Source organism: Hirundo rustica, chromosome 10, assembly GCF_015227805.2.
Source record: "Hirundo rustica isolate bHirRus1 chromosome 10, bHirRus1.pri.v3, whole genome shotgun sequence".
NCBI lineage: Eukaryota > Metazoa > Chordata > Aves > Passeriformes > Hirundinidae > Hirundo > Hirundo rustica.
The window spans coordinates 10,795,558-10,814,053 of NC_053459.1; the positions used below are offsets into that span (position 1 = coordinate 10,795,558).

Genomic DNA, 18,496 nt, shown 5'->3' on the forward strand with positions numbered 1-18,496 from the left:
CTATATCACTTTTACCAAGTTTTAACATGACATAAAGGAGAGAGACTTTTATAAATAGGGTGTCCTGGAACTCAGTACTGTCTTTGAAAAACCATTTGGTTTATTTTCCAGTTGCATCCACAGATCCCCAACTTTATGTGTAACACGCAGGAGAGCTTTCATGAATAAAACCTACCAGTTGAATGCTATTAGTGTCTGTTACTGTTCACATTGTATTACCTCAAAAGTTATCTTGTTCTCAGAGAATTTCATAGGCAAGTTTTAGAAATCAAAAAGCCAATAAAGGGTAATCTTAGACACTCCTAGTACACGCAGCCAGAGGCCACCTCCATTTCTTGTAAAAATGTCTAGCATTGGCAAGTACTGCAAGATCTATGATGCAAAAAAAATTCCTGCAGAGCTGCAAGCCTCAGCTTTTGGAAAACAAGTAAGACTTTAAAAGTATCATTTTCCTCTGAAAAAGGTGATTCAAAAAAAGTAATCACAAGGTTGAGCTGTAAGCTCAAAATTAATTTCATCTGCAGCAGTTAATGAACCCACCTTGAAACAGCATGGTTTTTCAGCACATCCTTCAGAAGTTCAGCATCAGCAAAATAAATTATCCTAAGAATTGCTCTAAGGCACTTGTGTCTAACAGCAGGTCCAGCTGAAGAACTATATACTTCATAAAGAACACCAAACAGTGTTTTGATAAAGGATTTTGCCAGTTCTGGGTCCTCTTTCATTAATTGTGCTCGAGCATCATCCTTCTTCAATTCCGAATGTCCACCTGTGAGAAAGTGTGCAACAAATCTTTGCATTTCTCCTTTGATGATGACTTTCTTTTGTTAAAACTGATTTAATTCAACTCTCAAATTGAAAAGACAAAATTCAAGAGCCAGAAGTCGTTAAGTAAGTACAAAACCTCCTCTTTCAAGGAGTTTAATCTTTTTTTCTTCAGTTTTCTTAAAAATTTCTGTATAATAGTAAGAAGCCCTCAGAGAGTCCTCATTAAATAGAAGAGCTGTATGAATAGAACAGTTTCAGAAATCCCAAGCCAGGAACACCCCCAGCTCCCTCCCATCTTGATACATTTTCAGGTCCCAGGAGGAGTTTACATGTTAAAAAGCGCACAGGTCAACAGTACAAGTTTTGTTATGAAGCTTTCTTCATTCATGTAAATCACAATAGTTTGATGTTCCTCAGAAGCCGTAAGAAATTTGTGAGTTAAGCAGTAAACTGCTGCACAACCCAGCATAAATTAGCCACAGCTAGAGAGCCCAGGTGTTTCCTGAGCTGTACTTACTAGTGTTTGTATTGGCTAAAGGGTTTGGTTTTCGCTGAATGGCACGAGCTGTTCCAGTATCCTCATTTATTTGCTGCATAGAGTTAAAATCAATAGTATAGACACGCCCAAGTGTAGACAGGCTTATCTCATCCTCACCAACCTGATGAGCTGCCTAAAATCAAGGAAGAGTTTAAAGTTAAGAAATCCCTAAGAAACAGAAAACTATATGAAAGGTGAGGAGAGGGGTAACACAGTAGGAAAAACAGTGACAGAAATACAGTAAGAACAGCAATTGATTGGGTATGGCTGAACACCAAAATAGTGCAATATTACAGCAGAATGTTTGAGGAAAACTTGTGTTTCTTACACAGAAAGATCAAGAAGTGATATATTTAAAGACAGAGAAAGCACTTAATTCCCTATACAACCACATGCAGATTTGAAAAGCATCACCACACAAATGTGTGGAATTACTACCTCTATTATTCGACTATCAATCCTGTTATAGGGATGCCAGAGACCCCTGTCATCTCGCCATTGCCATATTGCACCATCTGTGTTTTGTGCATTTCCTTTCTTTAGCATAGTATCAACAGCAAAGATTCCCTCTTTTGGCAGGCAAGGCATCAGTTCACTGTAAAGAACATTAAAACAGTATTTTACTAGAAGCATACAATCAAGCCCATCTAAACTGAAAACTGTTGGCCTTATTTTAGTGAAGTTAAGGATTTTAACATACCAACCACACCCAAAACCTACCAGATAAGAGAAGTAAGTTCATAAAGTTCTTGAGGACTTCGTGGAACAAGGTCAATTTGTTCTTGACAACTCCCATTTGAGGCTCCACAAAGGAGGAAGTGAAGCGTTTCTGCAATATCTATAAAAATTATTATTCATGAGACTGCCTGTATCACATATGGATTCCATTTTCCATTGGACACTGCACAAAAGAGATAGTTTCTGCCCAAAGCAAACAGAGTGGACTATAGGACAAAAGTGTTTCTTTGAACACTAAGAAATGCATTTTCTCAGGTTTGTGTTTTCTTCCTTTAAGGGACAACTAGGGGATAAATGCTACTCAATATACAAGACATGGAAGAAAACAGGGAAAGATAAAGGGCAGTTGAAGTGGTCAATCAAAATTTGTGAGATGGAACAAAGAAAACAAGTGACAACTAAGACAGCTCTACAGCAGTTACTTTTGTTAATGTTTTCCCCTAAGAAGGAGTACTTAAAAGCACATGGTTTCCCCACGTGGTAAAAACTAAGAAAACGATTATTCAGCTTGTGTTGGAATAAAAATAGATTGGTGCAGCCAATACAAACTCAAAATTAAGTGAGCACTGCAGTGACAACAGCTAGAACTAGAAAAAAGGATTAAAAGCCCTCCGGATAAAAGCTTTCACCAAGTTTAACGAAACTTTTTATCCCAGGAGAAACACAGTAAGTGGGAAAAAATCAAAAGAACAGAATATTTATAAAATCAAGAGCACAGAGGTCCACACTAAGTGTAGGCATTAATGTGAACAGGCCCCCTGGAACACAGAAGAGTAAGAACTCACTTTGCTTCATGAGCTGGACTGCCAGTGTGGGACAGTTGGAGCACATCAGGGAGAACATGCGCACCACCATGATGAACATTCCTGAGCTCAGGATAGGAGGCGTCACGACCAAGAGCTGCTGGATATTCGTTAGCAAGTCCTTGGAAGCAACCTGCTGCAGCAAGTTCTTCAGGAGGGAACAACAAAATGGGAAACATTAGTCCTTGAAAGGTGAGACCAAGAGAAACAAGGTGGGTGGAGAAGAAAGCAGAAATGCACCCCCATCCACACTCTTACCTCTTCATGCTGGAAGTTGTCCACTAGCCGCGCAAAACACAGACAAGTGCTTTCAACAGACTTTTTGTCCTGTTATAAAAAAGTTTTGTTTAAACTGAAATATTTTAACTTGCATTAAAACATCTTGTCATTTTGAGGCATTCACAAAATTTCTCCAGAAGAGCCAGTCTAATCGTATTTTACAGAACATTACAGCTCTGACGTTTAAATTCACCGAGAGTCTAAACTGACCTCCCCATACAGCTGTGCTTCCTACATATTCTCTGGGAAATACCCCCCCTTGCAACACAAATACTTTTAGGGACCTTTAGGTATTAATAAACTGATCTCTAATATTCTTTTTGATTCTGAAAGAAGGAAACAATAGGGAAAAGAGCTACAAAACCAAAGTAACATGAGTTATAGACAATAAGCAGGAATGAAGGCTACTCTTCTACAGACTACATGAAACCTGATTTTGATATTATGCAGCACAGACAAAACAGCAAATTTAAAGACACAAGACTGCCTTGAAAATAGCTCTAGTTAAAAGTTCAATGAAATGCTCAAAAAAGTTCACTGGAACGTAATAAAACACTAACTATAAAGGTGGCTGAGCACTGGAAGAGGTTAGCCTGAGAGATTAAGCCTCCATCCCTGGAGATACTTAAAAAGAAAAATCATCTGGATGTGCTCCTGGGCAATCAGAAGCAACAGAGCTCTCTTTCAACTTCAACTAGTCTGTTAAGAGCTAACTCAAGATTCTTTTTCAGAAAATTTCCACTTCAAAATTTCTTGAAATCTTACTTTGGTGGGTTGTAGCTTCTCTTCAGAGATCAGGATCAGTCCCTACTACTGGTGAGAATGGTGCTTCCTGTTTCTAGAGTACAATCTAAAGCTGTCATTTGGCTTCTTAGAAGCTGCCTCAAAGATTCAAGTAGCCTTTCAGCAAGATGATGTAGGCAAAATTAAGAATAGCACAAGAATACACAAAACCATTACCTAGAAACTTCCAATTAGTTGCATTTGTAAACATTGTATTTCTCCTTTTTCATCTTTTTAACAGGGATCTGCCAACCAAGCAGCTCACCAAAAAATCGCTTTTGGTGCACCAGTCATTTTAAGTGCTCATTTATGAACACAGCAGCACTGCAGGATATGTAGCCCTTAGGAGCCCACTCGATTTCAGATTCATCACTTCAAACTATTGCACAAAAGCAGGAACTTCTTAAAAATGCCATAAACCATCCCCGCCCCCCCCAAAAAAAGTTAAAGCACAAAAAACCCCACAAAAATCGAAACTGAGAGTGTTCTGAATATAAAGTGGGGCAAGAACCTTGCAACCCATCTGTTAAGAAAAAATAAAACCAGTAACGCTACTGGACTTCCTCTTACTGGTGTCCTTGTTCTTACAAGGACTACAAAACCATTACTCATGCTTTAAGCACCTTAATTATTTTATAGAATGTCACATTTACAGAACCACAAGAGGTCCATATGTACATTGGTGTATCACAACTTGACAGTACACAAACTTAAAGTCAATTATCACCTTGCCAAGGCAAATAATACACAGCAAAGAACCAGGTAGCTGGAGACATCTTTAAGCTGCTTTCAGATCAAAATCAAAATGTTCCATTTTTTAACAACTTCTTACCTGATGGGTTAACCTTTGTGTTAGCAGTGGCAAAGAGTCTGCCACAAAGTGAAACTCATCAGGTGTTATACTCTGGCAGCAGTTGGCAGCGATAGCTAGTGCATTCCTTTGTGCGTTTATACTGAAGAATTCCAGATACAGCAAACAGTCTGCCAGCCCACCCTATAACAAAACAAACATTTTCACTCTCAGTACTGCTGAAGTCACAGAAAGTTGTTTTCTTATTTCATCTTCACAGAAGATCACCAAGATGTAGAGCTGGCAGAGGCAAAGCTGCCTTTTGTTTGGTTTTACTTACTGCCTGCAGAATGGCTTTACTGTGCCTGCGTGACAACATCTCCAGGGCTGTAAGCGCCTGCTCTGCCACATCAATGCACTGGATAACTTGCAGCTACAAGAAAACAAAAAAGCTTGTACATCAATTTCCAAATGGATTTGCACAAACAATCATCTTGGTTAACACTCAGACATACAGCCTCTACTAGGACACACACTAATGAAGCCAGCTCTAACCAAGCCTGCCAGTCTAAGGCTACCTCAGCCATGGAGCTACTCCAAGGGGCAACAGCTCACATAATCACACATCTTGTATGTTTGCCTCACCAAACCAACAAAGAGTTCTCAGTAAGGGTGGGAACAAAGATTAAGTCTGGCTTTAGAAGCTTCTCATCCATTTTATATTATCTTGTAAGCCATGAAAAGAAGCCACCATCTTAATGGTGTTTCCTAAAGTTAAAACAAAAGATAAAATCCCCTCATGCTGTTTTATCACTGTTTTGATTTCATTTTACCTTTTCCAAGAAGACAGGAATTGCATCTACCACTACAGCAGATGATCTGGGAAGTGCTTCCATCATGTATGTTAAGGCCCGACATGCATGATTCATCTGTTAAATATACAGATATCTGATTTTAAGTTCAGTTAACATTTTTATACTTTAAAAGCTTCTTAAATATTACAAACTACTTACAATGTCAAAGTTGTGCTCCATCTGCAGCAGTGTTATCTGTTTAAAAAAAAGTATTGATTATTTAGAAAAATGTATCTAGATAACATCATAAAAAGGGTAAAAATTACTACTGTAGCTTTTGACTCAGGATTTTGAATATTAGTTAGAATTCCAAAAGAAACCCTGCCTATTCTTGAGCTATTAAAAAATTAATAAGACTATCTAAATTTAGCAAAGCATCCTCTCAAGACCAAATAAGATAGATACACATACACACTCTTAGAAGTTAACACAATATAAATAATGATGATTTAATTTCAGCATGACATTGAGTGAAATACTATATCCTCCAATAGAAATCTGAGATTAAATCTTTACCAAAGCTGGTACAACACTCTTGACTGGAAATCCTCCTAATGTTTCTTCATTTCCCATAACCAACAGCTGGCACATCTCAATCACTGCCTGTAGTTGCTGACTTTCATCAGTGGCTTGGAGACCTTGTAAAAGCTGTTGAGCTTTAGAACCTACATAGCCAGAAAAAAATTTAGGAAAAAAGGTATTAGAAAGCATTCAAGGGAACTGTTATGCTACACTTCTGCCAGAGCGGAAGACCAGAGATAGTTTGTTTTCCTCTGTATTTGTAGTTTCATTTCCTTTCCCTGTCATAAAAAGGGGAAATAGGGAAGGGAGACAAAATCTCACTCTTGGCTGCCTTTCCAGTGCAGACTGGTCAGCAAAGGGAGTCCGCCACACTGCTCAGCACAGCCATCTCGCCAACCTACAGCAGGTGCCAGAACCCAAACCATCCCACCTTCGTGCAGCAAAGGACTTTGCAACACCCCCCAGGTAAGAGAGCACATGGAGCACCCATGAGACCCCATCCTCTTCTTGGCATGCAGTGTAACAGGCTGCCTCTGGCTCTCCTGGGAAGCCAGACTTGGACTGGAAGGTGCACATCTCATCCAGCTGCATAGCGCAGACCTGGTGCAACAAGTCTAAGGACCCACGCTCTCACTGACACAATGTCTGAAGGAAATTCATTCTGTCTGAAACCTGCGACACTTTTGAAACTAAAACCAACATAACTTAGAACTGACATCTACTAATTGTTTTAAAGCTAGCTTAAGCATTTGTTTAAAGCTAGCAAAAACCCCACGGGGGTTGGAGAGGTCTTTTGTTAAGCAGCCCATCATGCAAAAGAAAAAGATAAGGAAGGGGTGAAAAGGCAAGAACCCTCCCTTCCCCACCTAGAAGGGAACATTAAGATGCCCCAAATAAGAAAAGCAAAGAAATACAGCTAATGCAAATTTTTCTTCCTTAAAGGAAGACAAGCAAATTAAAATTGTTGACAAGTGGTCTAGCACTATCATGACATACAAGTCTCCAACACGTAAAATACTAAATTAAACTAATGAAGCTAATACAGATATTAGATTTACTACTGGCTGAATTCTACTAGACTGGAAGTGGAAAGAATTAAGTCAAATTAGACAAACTTTGCTTACTAGCTCCACTTCCAATTGTCCTGTGGAAGAGCTGCGACATCCGAGGACCAAGAGGGCCAAACAGGTGAGGAGGAAGACCCCTAGCCTCTAATAGAGCTAAAAGCAAACAGAGGATAACAGCCATTGTCAAAGCTTCTAGGTATATTTTAAAAAGCTTAAATTCCGTGATGTTATCATTTAAGACTACTAACTTTAAGAGCTAGGATTAGATGATTGCAGCTACCTGGATTTTGAAAAAACACCAAAAAGATGACCTTAAAGGAACAAGTAACTAATTTTTGTTTGTATCAGAGCATTAAGGTCCTTTACGAAGTCACCCGCTGAGTTTCCACAGCTGTGTATTTCACAAAAGTAATACCATCTATTAAACTGCTATAAACCTTGAGCCAGAACAGCAGATACATTAGGTTGTGATTTCAAATCTGCACTCAAACTACACAGGATAGGTTAAGCTTATCTTCACATTTCCAGGACCTGCAGGCACTACTACTCTGAAAAACATGACACTGAAAAACAGGTTCAACAGCTTTATGTGCTGATGAGCAGGAGACAGGAGAACTGTTAAGTATCAGCGGGTTTCTTTTTCGACTGATTTTCAACACTTTACAGTACTATTACTTAAGCTAAACTAAGCAGGTTAGAATTACTAAGCGATTCTGACTTTTACTGTAGCAACCATGACTACTGCTGATCAATAAAATAATCATTAATAGCGAAAACCAATTTAGCCCAATATTCCTAATGCATGCCTGTACTTACTGAAAACTATAAGCAAGTGAACTGATACTGACAGCACTCACTTCCATATTACATATCCAGATTAACAAAAACCTGTAAACCTGTCATTTGCAAGGGAGATCATGACCTCAGGACTCCCTGCAATGTAGTAGTAAAATCAGACCGGTTGCAGGACACGCAAACTGAGTTTATACCTGTCATACACTCTGATTTTAAGAGACCAGACTCCTTTAGCCCCAGCACAAAAGCAAGCATTTTAAGAACATTCAGACTTCTTTGGTCAAAGCTTACAGCAACATGGGTATCAATGACAAGCACAAAAAAAAAATGTTAACCAAAAGCAGGCAGAGTATAGTAGGCCTAACCTGGCCTCTAAACTCAAAACATGCTTGCAAGAGTATTTTCATATTTGAGCTGACACATTTAATAGGACTGAGTTCTCAGTTCTCTCCCCACCACCTCCTCCTAGAAAATCATCAGTAGTAAGGTATGACACACCATTTAAATGAAAAGAGACACTATCCCACCCCTCTCCAGACATCCTTGCATCTTTTGTGAATTAATGCTTGTAAATCCCTGCTTCAGAACTACTGCAGGCAAAAACACATCCACAGACAGCGAAACAAAATACAGCCTTCCCACTTGAATGTCCTAGAGAATTTGTGTACATATGGTTATTTATAAGTTGCTAACAACCAAAAAGGTAAATCAGTAACAACTTTTATACCTTGTAGTCTTCCCATCTCAGAATCATCTGACTCACTTTCTCCAGAAGTTGTCATACCTACAGCTCCAGCAACAGAACTAGAAGCTAAACAAACAATATGAGATCAATACAAGTTAGTCTTTAAAGCCACAAAACTCACATAAAAAAGGCTCCGCCATCTAAAGTGCAGTCTGCATTTAACACTGCCACCAGCAAACTCCTGTAAAACTCCCATTTTAAAACAGACCAGTCTAGAGAACTAGTACTCTCCAAAAAGCTGAAGAGAACAGCTTTATCAACACAAGAAAATGGAAAAAAACCCCACAGCTAAGTCCATAAAATTAAGTTTCAGATAGATTTACTTGTATGTTTAATAAATGGATACTTTCCTTAATTGAGTACTATGCTGTACCGAGTTTCCATTACCTCTTTTTGTATGGATGTAGCCAGCTCAAAGCATAAAATGTTTAGTATTTTTTACCATTCAGCATAATTACTGCACAGCTCCTTTGAACTCACTAATTAGGACCAGATGATAAATTTATCATCTAATAGAACTGTGCAAGTAACAGTATTCAACTTGGTCACAATTTCTCCAGTATGGATATGCTTGCAATTTCAACCAAAAATCTGTAGAATATTTATGAGTAGTTTCAACAGAGCTTTTACAGATAATGTATGCCTTCTGGATTCTCAACAGTTTGATGTCTGTTCAGCTGGTGGCATTTATGTAGCATCAGCTGAAGTTACTTTTTTTAAAAGTAGGAGAAGCTCAAAAACTAACATCTGGATTACTGAATATAGTTTGGACACTACCAAAAAAAGCGTAATTGAAACATGTACTAAATAGCCAAAGAATCCTAATCAAATATAAGGGTCCCTCTCATTCAAAAACCCTCCAGCATAATTTACCATCTTAAATAATTTCTCTTCAGAACTTAATCCATTTAACTATTTTTAAACACAAAGAATTTTATATTAGCAAGCTATGATGAACATTCTTCAATTGGAATTCCTTCTTACCTGCAGCTCCCTGGGGAGGCTCATCTGTCCTTGCAGCTGAAGAGTTAACTCCATCCTGGTTGTTGTCAGGATCAGCCATCTTCTCCTGTCGGCGAGCTTCAGCTGCTCCTCTTTTGCCCAGGCCAGAGCCTCGCCGACTAAAGGTTCAAAAAACAGAGTTTCAGATCTTATGAACTAAGATAAGAGATTTATTAATGTAAGCCTACTAAAGACTACATAATGTTTATGTACGTCACTGCCACAACTATGCACAAACGAGCAATACGTGAAGAATCCATCTTCACAAAAGTATCCAACTCTTCTGTACGCTCCCTGCCCCACACCATGGCAGTGATTTGTTTACACTAAGGCATTTTAAGACCAGGCATTCTACTAAAATATAACAGCAAAAATGAGCAAGTTTAAAGTGATTGTTAATAATAAACCATATACACATTTGAGAAGGCTGATGATAGTCATCTTTACAGGAAGTTCTGAACTACTGAAAGCAAGAAGAGGACTCTGACATTCAACCTGGTTTTCAGTGTCAGAACAAGCTGGAGAGGATGAGCCTATTTAGGCATGCAGTTTTAAACACTACAGCCTTCATCACCACAAATACATATGCCTTCAAAGTAAACAGTCTAACTCAAATACACACTTGACAACAAAATCAAGACTTCAGAACTGGTTTTTTAATTGTGTGGAAGAGGGAAAAGAGGATGTGCTAGAAGTACTAAACAGTCTAGGCATAAGAACAAAAATAAAGTTTGTTAAGGCTTCCTATGTCTAGTCCCACAATAAATGCAATTACAGAAGTTTATTGCATCACAGGATACATTAACTCTCCCCTCCCATTTAATCTACCAGCTGCTTAAAATTACTAATTCAGGACTACTTCTCCTCTGCACCAGGAAGTACATTAAGTACTTAGATGCAGTTCAGATGAAACTGCTGACAGGCTGAGTCAGCTGAACAGTGCACCCTATTAAAATGGACTCCTGTGTGGTACCACAGTCTTATTTTTCAAAACAATTATCTACTTCACTACTCATGACAGACAGTAGTTCAGCACTGCTGTCTGTCTTCTTAAACACCTTTCTAAAGACAGGACTACTTAAGTCTGTGATACTGGCTTTGGCTGTTTCTCTTCCTCCACCTCCACAGCTGAGGGCCTTACTGGAAGTCTGATGGTGACAAATTCTATGTGCTATCCATGACACTGGTGTACAGAGTGATCCAGCAGGCCGGAAAAGCTACAGCTGCTTTTACAACAGCCAAATCAGAGACAGACAAGGCCAATTTTCATGCATGAAAACGAATACTAACTCACTGTAGTGATCAAGTTTCATTTCCCTAAGTCTTACCTGGTGCTAGCACAGGAGCCCGTGGTCTTTTGCCGTGTGCTCCGCCGTAAACTGGGGAGCTCAGCAGGTGGTGATTCACTGCGCTTCTTTGTAGACTTTCTTAGACCTGTGCAATATGTAAAGAATTGAGAGTAAATCAGTCTTTAAATACACAGCAGTTCTACAAAGAAATTAAGCTTTTGTGTACAGGAAACCTTCCTTGCGTAGAAGAACAGCCACGTAAGAACCAAAATAAGCCCACATCAATTTTAGTCAGCTTACACTGAACTGCTATACCAGTAACAGAAAGGTTCAGACATTTACTTTTACTCATTAAGCAACACTAAACTCCGAGTTTTTATATAGGCACCTTTTATTAAGCTATACACTACCACTATACATCATCTTTCTCAAGCTAAACAGGTATCACATTATGGGATACAAGTGTACTATTTCCATGTTCAAACAATTAAAAGATGATGCCTTAGCCTTAAACAGAAAAAAAGAAACTACATGTCGAGAGGGAAGGAAGTGGTAGTTGCAGTCTCAAATTTCAGTCAGTTTTATTCACACTAATATGGGTAAAAATAACTGTCTTCAATCAGAACCATGCTCTCCTCCAGGAGTCAAGCACTGTCAGTGCTGAGATCTATTCCATGGATTATTTGTGTTCCTATTTCAACTACAGCCCTTCAGCCCCTCTTACTGTCATAAGGCCATCTTTGATGTAAATAAGCAAGCACATCCTCACAGCTTTGGAAAAGGAGTTCCAGTGTTTCACTTACAAGGAGATGCACTGTTGTGAACTGACCCAATTGATAATTTGGTCTCGGTGACAAAGCCATTGTTCCGGTAACATCCCACCACGGAACAGGTTAAACGCACAAAACCCCCATGCAATACAACATTTTCTGATGATTCTCAGCAAGCTTACTATCAGGTTGAGATATCCAGTGGCAGCCTCCAAAGCACAAAACTGACAATTTAAGGTAAAAATCAAAAATTTTTATCAGGCCCAGTTTGACATTGCAGTGACCCCATCGACACATCTCCAAAATATATAAATATAATAGAAGAGAACATCATAACATTGAATTCAGACGTTATTACTAGAATAGACATAAACATTTTTGAAAAGTAAGTTAGATCACTGCTCCCTCTTCTGGCAACAAAGCAGAAACAAAACATTCTTAAACATGCAATGCATTTGAGTTCAGAAGTTAATCAAACTAGCTCCTATTTCCTTAATCCTAAAACATTCCAGGAACGCAGAGTTGTGGTACTGAGGAATGAAATGATAACTATGCAGCCTCTGACTGGATATTTAACAGAAAAGGAAAAGTGCTCCATAAAAACTACTCCTGATGTGGCCAATAGCGTGTCCTTTCAAACACCACAGCATATCTGACCCAGAAACACAAGGCTGTGTGCAGTCAAGGTCTATGCAGATGAAGGTTAACCTGATATTCATGTATTTACCACACACTTGGCTTAGCAACTCAAGAAATTTGGCAACCTTAAGAAAACAATACTCTGTATTTAAAAGCCACCAAGCACTGAACTGAAGCAGGCCAGTCACTTGAATTTTCACATGATCTGTACATATAGAACATACATAACTTTTCTGAATGTTCAGAAAAGTAGTGGCATTTTTACTACATATGCTTTGAAACCAGAACGGTAAGTTGAAGTCACCACAACACAGTGACTCAAACCTTACTTACCTATAGTATATGTAATACTTTGGGGAGGGGGGATGGGTGTGACAGAAGGAAACGTGTCATAAGGTAGAAATACAAGACAAAACTCATTTGAAATGGCTGCAGCAGGATACAATACCACAGCTACACTTCTCAAGCACTCAGAAGTACAACGATACATCAATTTCCCTCAGAGCTGGTTGTATTTTACACCAGAAAATGCTTTCTTCAACTGGCACTAGGTATAGCACTGTACTACTCCACAGGTAAAATGTGTTTGCCCAACTGAGTTCAGAGATAAGCTTTCAAATATATAACACGTATGGAAAACTAGGTTACTCAGTACCCGTAACACTATGGTGAAATTTTAAGTGAAATGCACTTATGCTTTACATTAGAAGAATAAATTAATTATCTTGATACAGTAGAGCTCACTGGGCAAAAAAAGCCGCATTTTCATCTTTTATGTCAGCACACCATTTACTGCTTCAAATCTGTGGGTAGCCATTTTCAAGCAGTCAAACCTAAATTAGGTAACTTCATATTAGCTTAGTAACAGGCTACTGACGAGACAACACACATCCACTCTAAGTGAAGACTGACTTAGCTTGTATCAAAACAGGATTTCTACTAAGGGCAAGAGTTTCACAAAGCAGCAGAGCCAGTTTAACAGCTTACTGCTGTTTAGAAGTATGGCCCATCAAGCTCTTCTTTTCCCCAAATCAATCCCAAGATGTACCAAGTACATGTGTGACACACACTTTATTGTTTTAGTATTCGCCAGTTTGGTGAGCTGAGCTTGCTTAAGGATCAGATGAGCACAGACACCAAGCACCAGGGCAAAGATGCAATAAAATGGGTTGTCCTATTCCGTAAGTGGCATTAAATTAGCTGAGCCATCTCTTTAAACTGAATTACCTCAGAGGGTTGTAGGGAATGTACAGTTACCCAGTTACTGCTTGGCAGGTGAGCTGCAGAACACTTCCTGAGCATCCAGAAGAGCTGAGCACATTTTCTCCTGCTGCTCAACAATGTTCTACTTGTCAGATCTTTCTACATGTTTCTTTTCCCAAGGCTTTACTTTTCTGTCTCTGAGCATCTACCAGGGTACAACTGAGCTTCCACCTTCCTCTATTAATTTTAAAGGCTAAAAGAGAAAGTGAAGAAAGTCTTCTCACGGCACGTTCCCTTCCTGCTGTTCAATGCCACTCTGCCTTTAAGAAGCCGTCTTAATCAACTAAGTCAATCTTGCCACCTGCATCTTTTGCAAATACTTTGAGTCTTCCCAATACCGAAGCTTCAGAACTGTTAATTTCTTCAGGCTGAGCCTTCTTCCTTTCACTCACATTGGCATTAAAATTTGGGATGGCCAGCACAGTCTCCAAATTGAAGGTTAGTCCTGTGTCTTTAGGAGTTGCAGCAGGCTGAAAGCGGCAAGCATTCACCAGTAAGCAGAGCACAGCCAGTGTTCAGGAAAATGAGATTAAAGATGCCCTGTGTGTGCCTGATGGAGGAAAGCACCAGTCACACTGTTACAGACAGACAGCAATGGCTCTCAGATGAATTGGTGTGATGATCGTCTCCAGAAGCTGTTTGTTCAGCACCACTTCTGTAACACATAGAGCAATTGTCACAGACTCACAGAAAGGTTGGGGCTGAAGTGACCTTCAGAGATCATCCAACCCTCACTGCTGTAGCAGGTACACTGGTCATGTTCAGGCATGTTTTGAGTATCTCCAGAAAAGCAGACTCCACTGTCTCTCTGGGCAGCCTGATCTACTGCTCTGTCACTCTCAAAGAGGTTTTTCCTCCTATTCAGTGGAACTTCCTGTATTCAGTTTGTGTCCCCTGCCACTTGTCCTGGTGCTATGCACAATGAAAAAAATCTGGCCCAATCTCTTGACAACCACTCCTGAAGTATTTGTATGCATTGGTAAATCATTTTTTCTCCAGGCTGAACAGGTACAGATGTACAGCCTTTCCTCATGAGAGATGCTGCAGTCCCCTCATTACCTTCACAGTCCTCCACTGGACCTTTTCAGTAGCTCCTTGTCTTCCTTGAACTGGGGAGACGAGAACTGGACACAGCACTCCAGGTGAGGCTTCACCAAGGCAGAGCAGAGGAGCAGGATCAATTCCATTGATCTGTTAGCAATGCTCTTCCTAACACACCCCAGGATTTTCTTGGCCTTCTTAGCCACAAGAGCTCACTGCTGGCTCATGCACTGCCTGTTCCCCACCAGGGACCCAGGTCCTTCTCCACAGAGCTTCTTTCCAGCAGGTCAGCTGCTAACCTCCACTGGTGTGTGAAGTTATTCCTCTCCACGTGCAGGACCCTGCACTTGCCTTTGAACTTCATTAGATTCCTCTCCACCCAACTCTGCAGCTCCTCCAGGTCTAACTGAATGGCAACACAGCCTCTGATGTATGAGCCACGCCTCTCCCTTTCGTAGCCTCAGACTCGCTGAGGATGCACTCTGCCCCCTAAGCCAGGTCACTGGTGAACCAGTAGAAAGGGACTGAACCCAGTATTGGCTCCTGGGGAACACTGCCAGCTACAGGCCTCCAGCTGGACCCTGTGTTGCTGATAGCAACATCTGAACTCTGCCATTCATCAATTCTCAATCCAGCCCATTGTCATTCACCTCACCCACACTTCCTGAGCTAGGAGGATGCTACAGGAGACAGAGTCAAAAGCCTTGCTGAAGTCAAGGCAGACAACTGCTCTCCCCTCATCTACTCAGCCAGCCACTCCACCACAGCAAGCTACCAGACTAATCAAGCATTACTTCCCCTCGTCAATCCATGTCAACTACTACTGATAACCATTTTTCACTTCACTTTGAAATGACAATGCAGGATGAGCTCCTCTTTCAAGCAACAGAGGCGAGTCTGACCAGCCTATAGTTCCCTGGGTCCTCTTCCTAGCCCCTTCTGAAGTGACACTGGCTTTCCTCAAGCATCTCTGCTGCTCTTCATGACCTTTCAAAGATGATGGAGTGTGGCTTTAGCAGTAACATCTGCCAGCTCCCTCAACACTTGTAGGTATATCCCTTCGGCCCACAGATTTGTGGGTATCAAGTTTATATAAATGATCTCTCATCCAAACTCCTCAGAGAAAATCAGGTTTAAGCATCTTATACTCAGCACCTGCAAAAACTTCAGAAGTGAACTTCAGAATTAAAGCAGAAACACAAGCTTTCTTATGGCAGACATATATTGCTTATGCCCTGACATCATCCTATTTTGCATGCCAAGCACTCATGTTTATGAGTCAGAAGGAAAATACATTCAAACAGGCTAAACCTGAAATAGTGCAGCCTAACAAATCAAACTAAAAAATCTTAACTTCACATTAAGCGTGTTTACTTGTCAGCATTTTTTAAGGACGATTTTGTTGTGCAAAAGAAAAGTTCAGAATGCAGCTGTACTGCAATCACTTATTAAGCCTGAATATATTACCCAAGTCAAAACAAAGTTAGACAAACTTCCACAGTTCATAACCTAAAAAGCCCTTCATCTGCAGTTCAGAAAGGCAATCAGGAATGATTTACTTGTTAGGACTGGAATTTTAGACTTCAGATTGGCTTCTGTGCAAGACTGCCCTTCTCACTAACTGAGATGGGGTAAAAAGAGCTGTAGCAGGGGAAGGCAAGACAGCCATCACTCTAATATTCCACTATTACCCTCCCTCAGTACCAACCCAGACACCCCCAGCAGTTATTAAAGCCCCACGCAGCCTGTCACCACAATTAAGCTGAGTATCTCCAAGCTAGCCATCTTACTGCCTCAGTCCCAAGGCTCTAACTACCATCACCCAAGCCAGCACTGTATCCACAATCCCAAATAAACTAATGCAGAGCTATTGTCTGTCTCTTTTCTCCCTCACCTCTGCCAAATCCCTCAAAGCCAGGAGTTCTATACCATTCACACTTTGTCTTCATGTTCAGGTGGCTTTTCAGTGCTTACATCAATAACCTCCCTAACCCCTCAAGTCCCCAGTACTAGGTTGAGACTTCCCAGGCAGGGACAGCTATCCTAAGTTACCCTGCTCTTAGCACTGTCCCAGCCACTGCTGCCACTGCTCCTCCTACTTAAGGGCCACAAGACAAAACACAAAGTACAGCAAAGATTTCCCCAATACTGGAAACATAATTAAGCTTGATTTTATATTGTTACATAATCAGTAACATGACCCGATTTGCAATGTTTAAAAAGCCCCTACAAGAGATAAGGCCTGAAAGGGATGTGAAAATAGTCGTCACAAGAGCAAAATGAGAAACTTGCTTTCTTCCTCTCTTCCCTCTTTTCCCCAGGAAGGAATATTCAACTACTCAAATAGATGCAAAGAACTTCAGTCTAGCCTGCTTTTATTATTCCAACATATTCTTTAGCTGTTATTCAGTGATGTCATTGATGTGCAGAGCTAAACACTCTGAAAGTCAGCTGGGCTGGATTTAACACCTATTTAGCTATCCAGAAGGATTGGACAAGAAACCTCAAGGTATTCTCATTCTCCTCCAGCATGTGAAAACCTTCTGCAAAGATGACAGCCACGTTTCTCCTCATTCTTCTCTTCAGTAGATAAGTCAGATCAGCAGCTCTTATTTTTCATTCAAAGATCACAACCCCGAACAAGGATTCTTGTACTCCTTGAACTGCATCAACTCCAGAAGGGAACAGCATTGCATTTATATAGACATGACCGACCAGATGGGGTTTGGGGAACCAGGTGTAGTGGAAGGCAGTCCTGCCTGTGCCAGGGGGTTTGGAATGAGATGATCTTTAAGATCCCTTTCAACCAAACTATTCTAGATTTTATCTTAGCCTGAATAAACCCCCTTCTCATCTCTCCTTATTTTCCCTTCCCTCCTTATTTTCCTAGAAACCCTTCCACCAATCAATTTCCTGAAGTTTTTGTAGTTATGTTTGCTTTTTTTTGTTTATCTCCCACTAATTCTATAAGCCCTATTTCAGACTTCTCCAAACAGGTTTCATAATATATACACCTATAAAAGTCCACCAAGTTTAAGCTTTTAGTTTCTACACAGAATTACTATGACTTTTCAGGACTTGTTTCCAGGTAGAAGGGTGCACACCCCAATTTCATCTAGATCACTCTTTGCCCTCCTGCTTTAGAAACTCCCCCACGGTGTAAATATTTGTGTGAGATATCACTTTCTTCTGCTCCCTTATCCTCTAAGGCTACTGGTTGCTACAGAAAACAATTTGAACTTACCTATTCTTTCTCAAAAAACTACCCTGGTGGTTTACTTTCCTCCTATTTTCATGACACTTCTCAGCATTATGCAAAATATGTGTTTTCTTAAAATACTTCAAATTTGTCTAAATAGTTTGAAAGTGTATGTCACGCAAAGTTCCTCTTTTTTAGAGAGCTAAGCTAACAGTAGCTTTTATTGATTCCAAGATCACCTCAACCTGTTGTCAGAGAGCACTATTTGAAAGGCTGAGACTGAAAATATCATAGTTCAAGACTTTTGTTCTATGTTGGGCTCTTATAGTGATATTTGGTGATCAGTGATATTTACTGGAATAAGTTTTGCTGTAATCTATGGGAAAATAAAGAGGCATTAGACATTTTAGACTTCCTAATATCACCTGTTAGTACTTTCCCCCTCCCTCAAATGGAAATGTTGTCTATAGAAAATAATTTGGTTCTTTGTCACATGTAGAAGCATCTCACATCATGCTTTGTGTCCCCTAGCAGTGACATTTTATACACACACACCTACAGTCCCTACCAACTTGGTTTTGTCACATATATTTGAGCATCTTATCTTCTAG

At 40.1% G+C, this 18,496-nt stretch overlaps 1 protein-coding gene across 6 annotated transcripts in view; it reads right to left on the reverse strand.

Annotated features, from left to right (window-relative positions):
- Nucleotides 1-18,496, reverse strand: part of TRIP12 (thyroid hormone receptor interactor 12) — a 79,445-nt gene that overhangs the window by 22,081 nt on the left and 38,868 nt on the right. For 5 of the 6 annotated variants that reach the window (XM_040074205.2, XM_040074210.2, XM_040074209.2 and 2 more), the window contains 15 exons: nucleotides 11,013-11,118; nucleotides 9,667-9,803; nucleotides 8,665-8,748; nucleotides 7,200-7,295; nucleotides 6,070-6,218; nucleotides 5,713-5,748; nucleotides 5,533-5,628; nucleotides 5,040-5,132; nucleotides 4,742-4,903; nucleotides 3,106-3,174; nucleotides 2,830-2,995; nucleotides 2,027-2,144; nucleotides 1,745-1,901; nucleotides 1,286-1,439; nucleotides 541-769 (listed from right to left, as the gene is read on the reverse strand). In XM_040074205.2, coding sequence (XP_039930139.1) covers nucleotides 541-769; nucleotides 1,286-1,439; nucleotides 1,745-1,901; nucleotides 2,027-2,144; nucleotides 2,830-2,995; nucleotides 3,106-3,174; nucleotides 4,742-4,903; nucleotides 5,040-5,132; nucleotides 5,533-5,628; nucleotides 5,713-5,748; nucleotides 6,070-6,218; nucleotides 7,200-7,295; nucleotides 8,665-8,748; nucleotides 9,667-9,803; nucleotides 11,013-11,118 — 1,852 coding nt within the window. The remainder of the gene's footprint in view (nucleotides 1-540; nucleotides 770-1,285; nucleotides 1,440-1,744; nucleotides 1,902-2,026; nucleotides 2,145-2,829; nucleotides 2,996-3,105; nucleotides 3,175-4,741; nucleotides 4,904-5,039; nucleotides 5,133-5,532; nucleotides 5,629-5,712; nucleotides 5,749-6,069; nucleotides 6,219-7,199; nucleotides 7,296-8,664; nucleotides 8,749-9,666; nucleotides 9,804-11,012; nucleotides 11,119-18,496) is intronic. The other variant, XM_040074207.2, reaches the window with a different exon arrangement.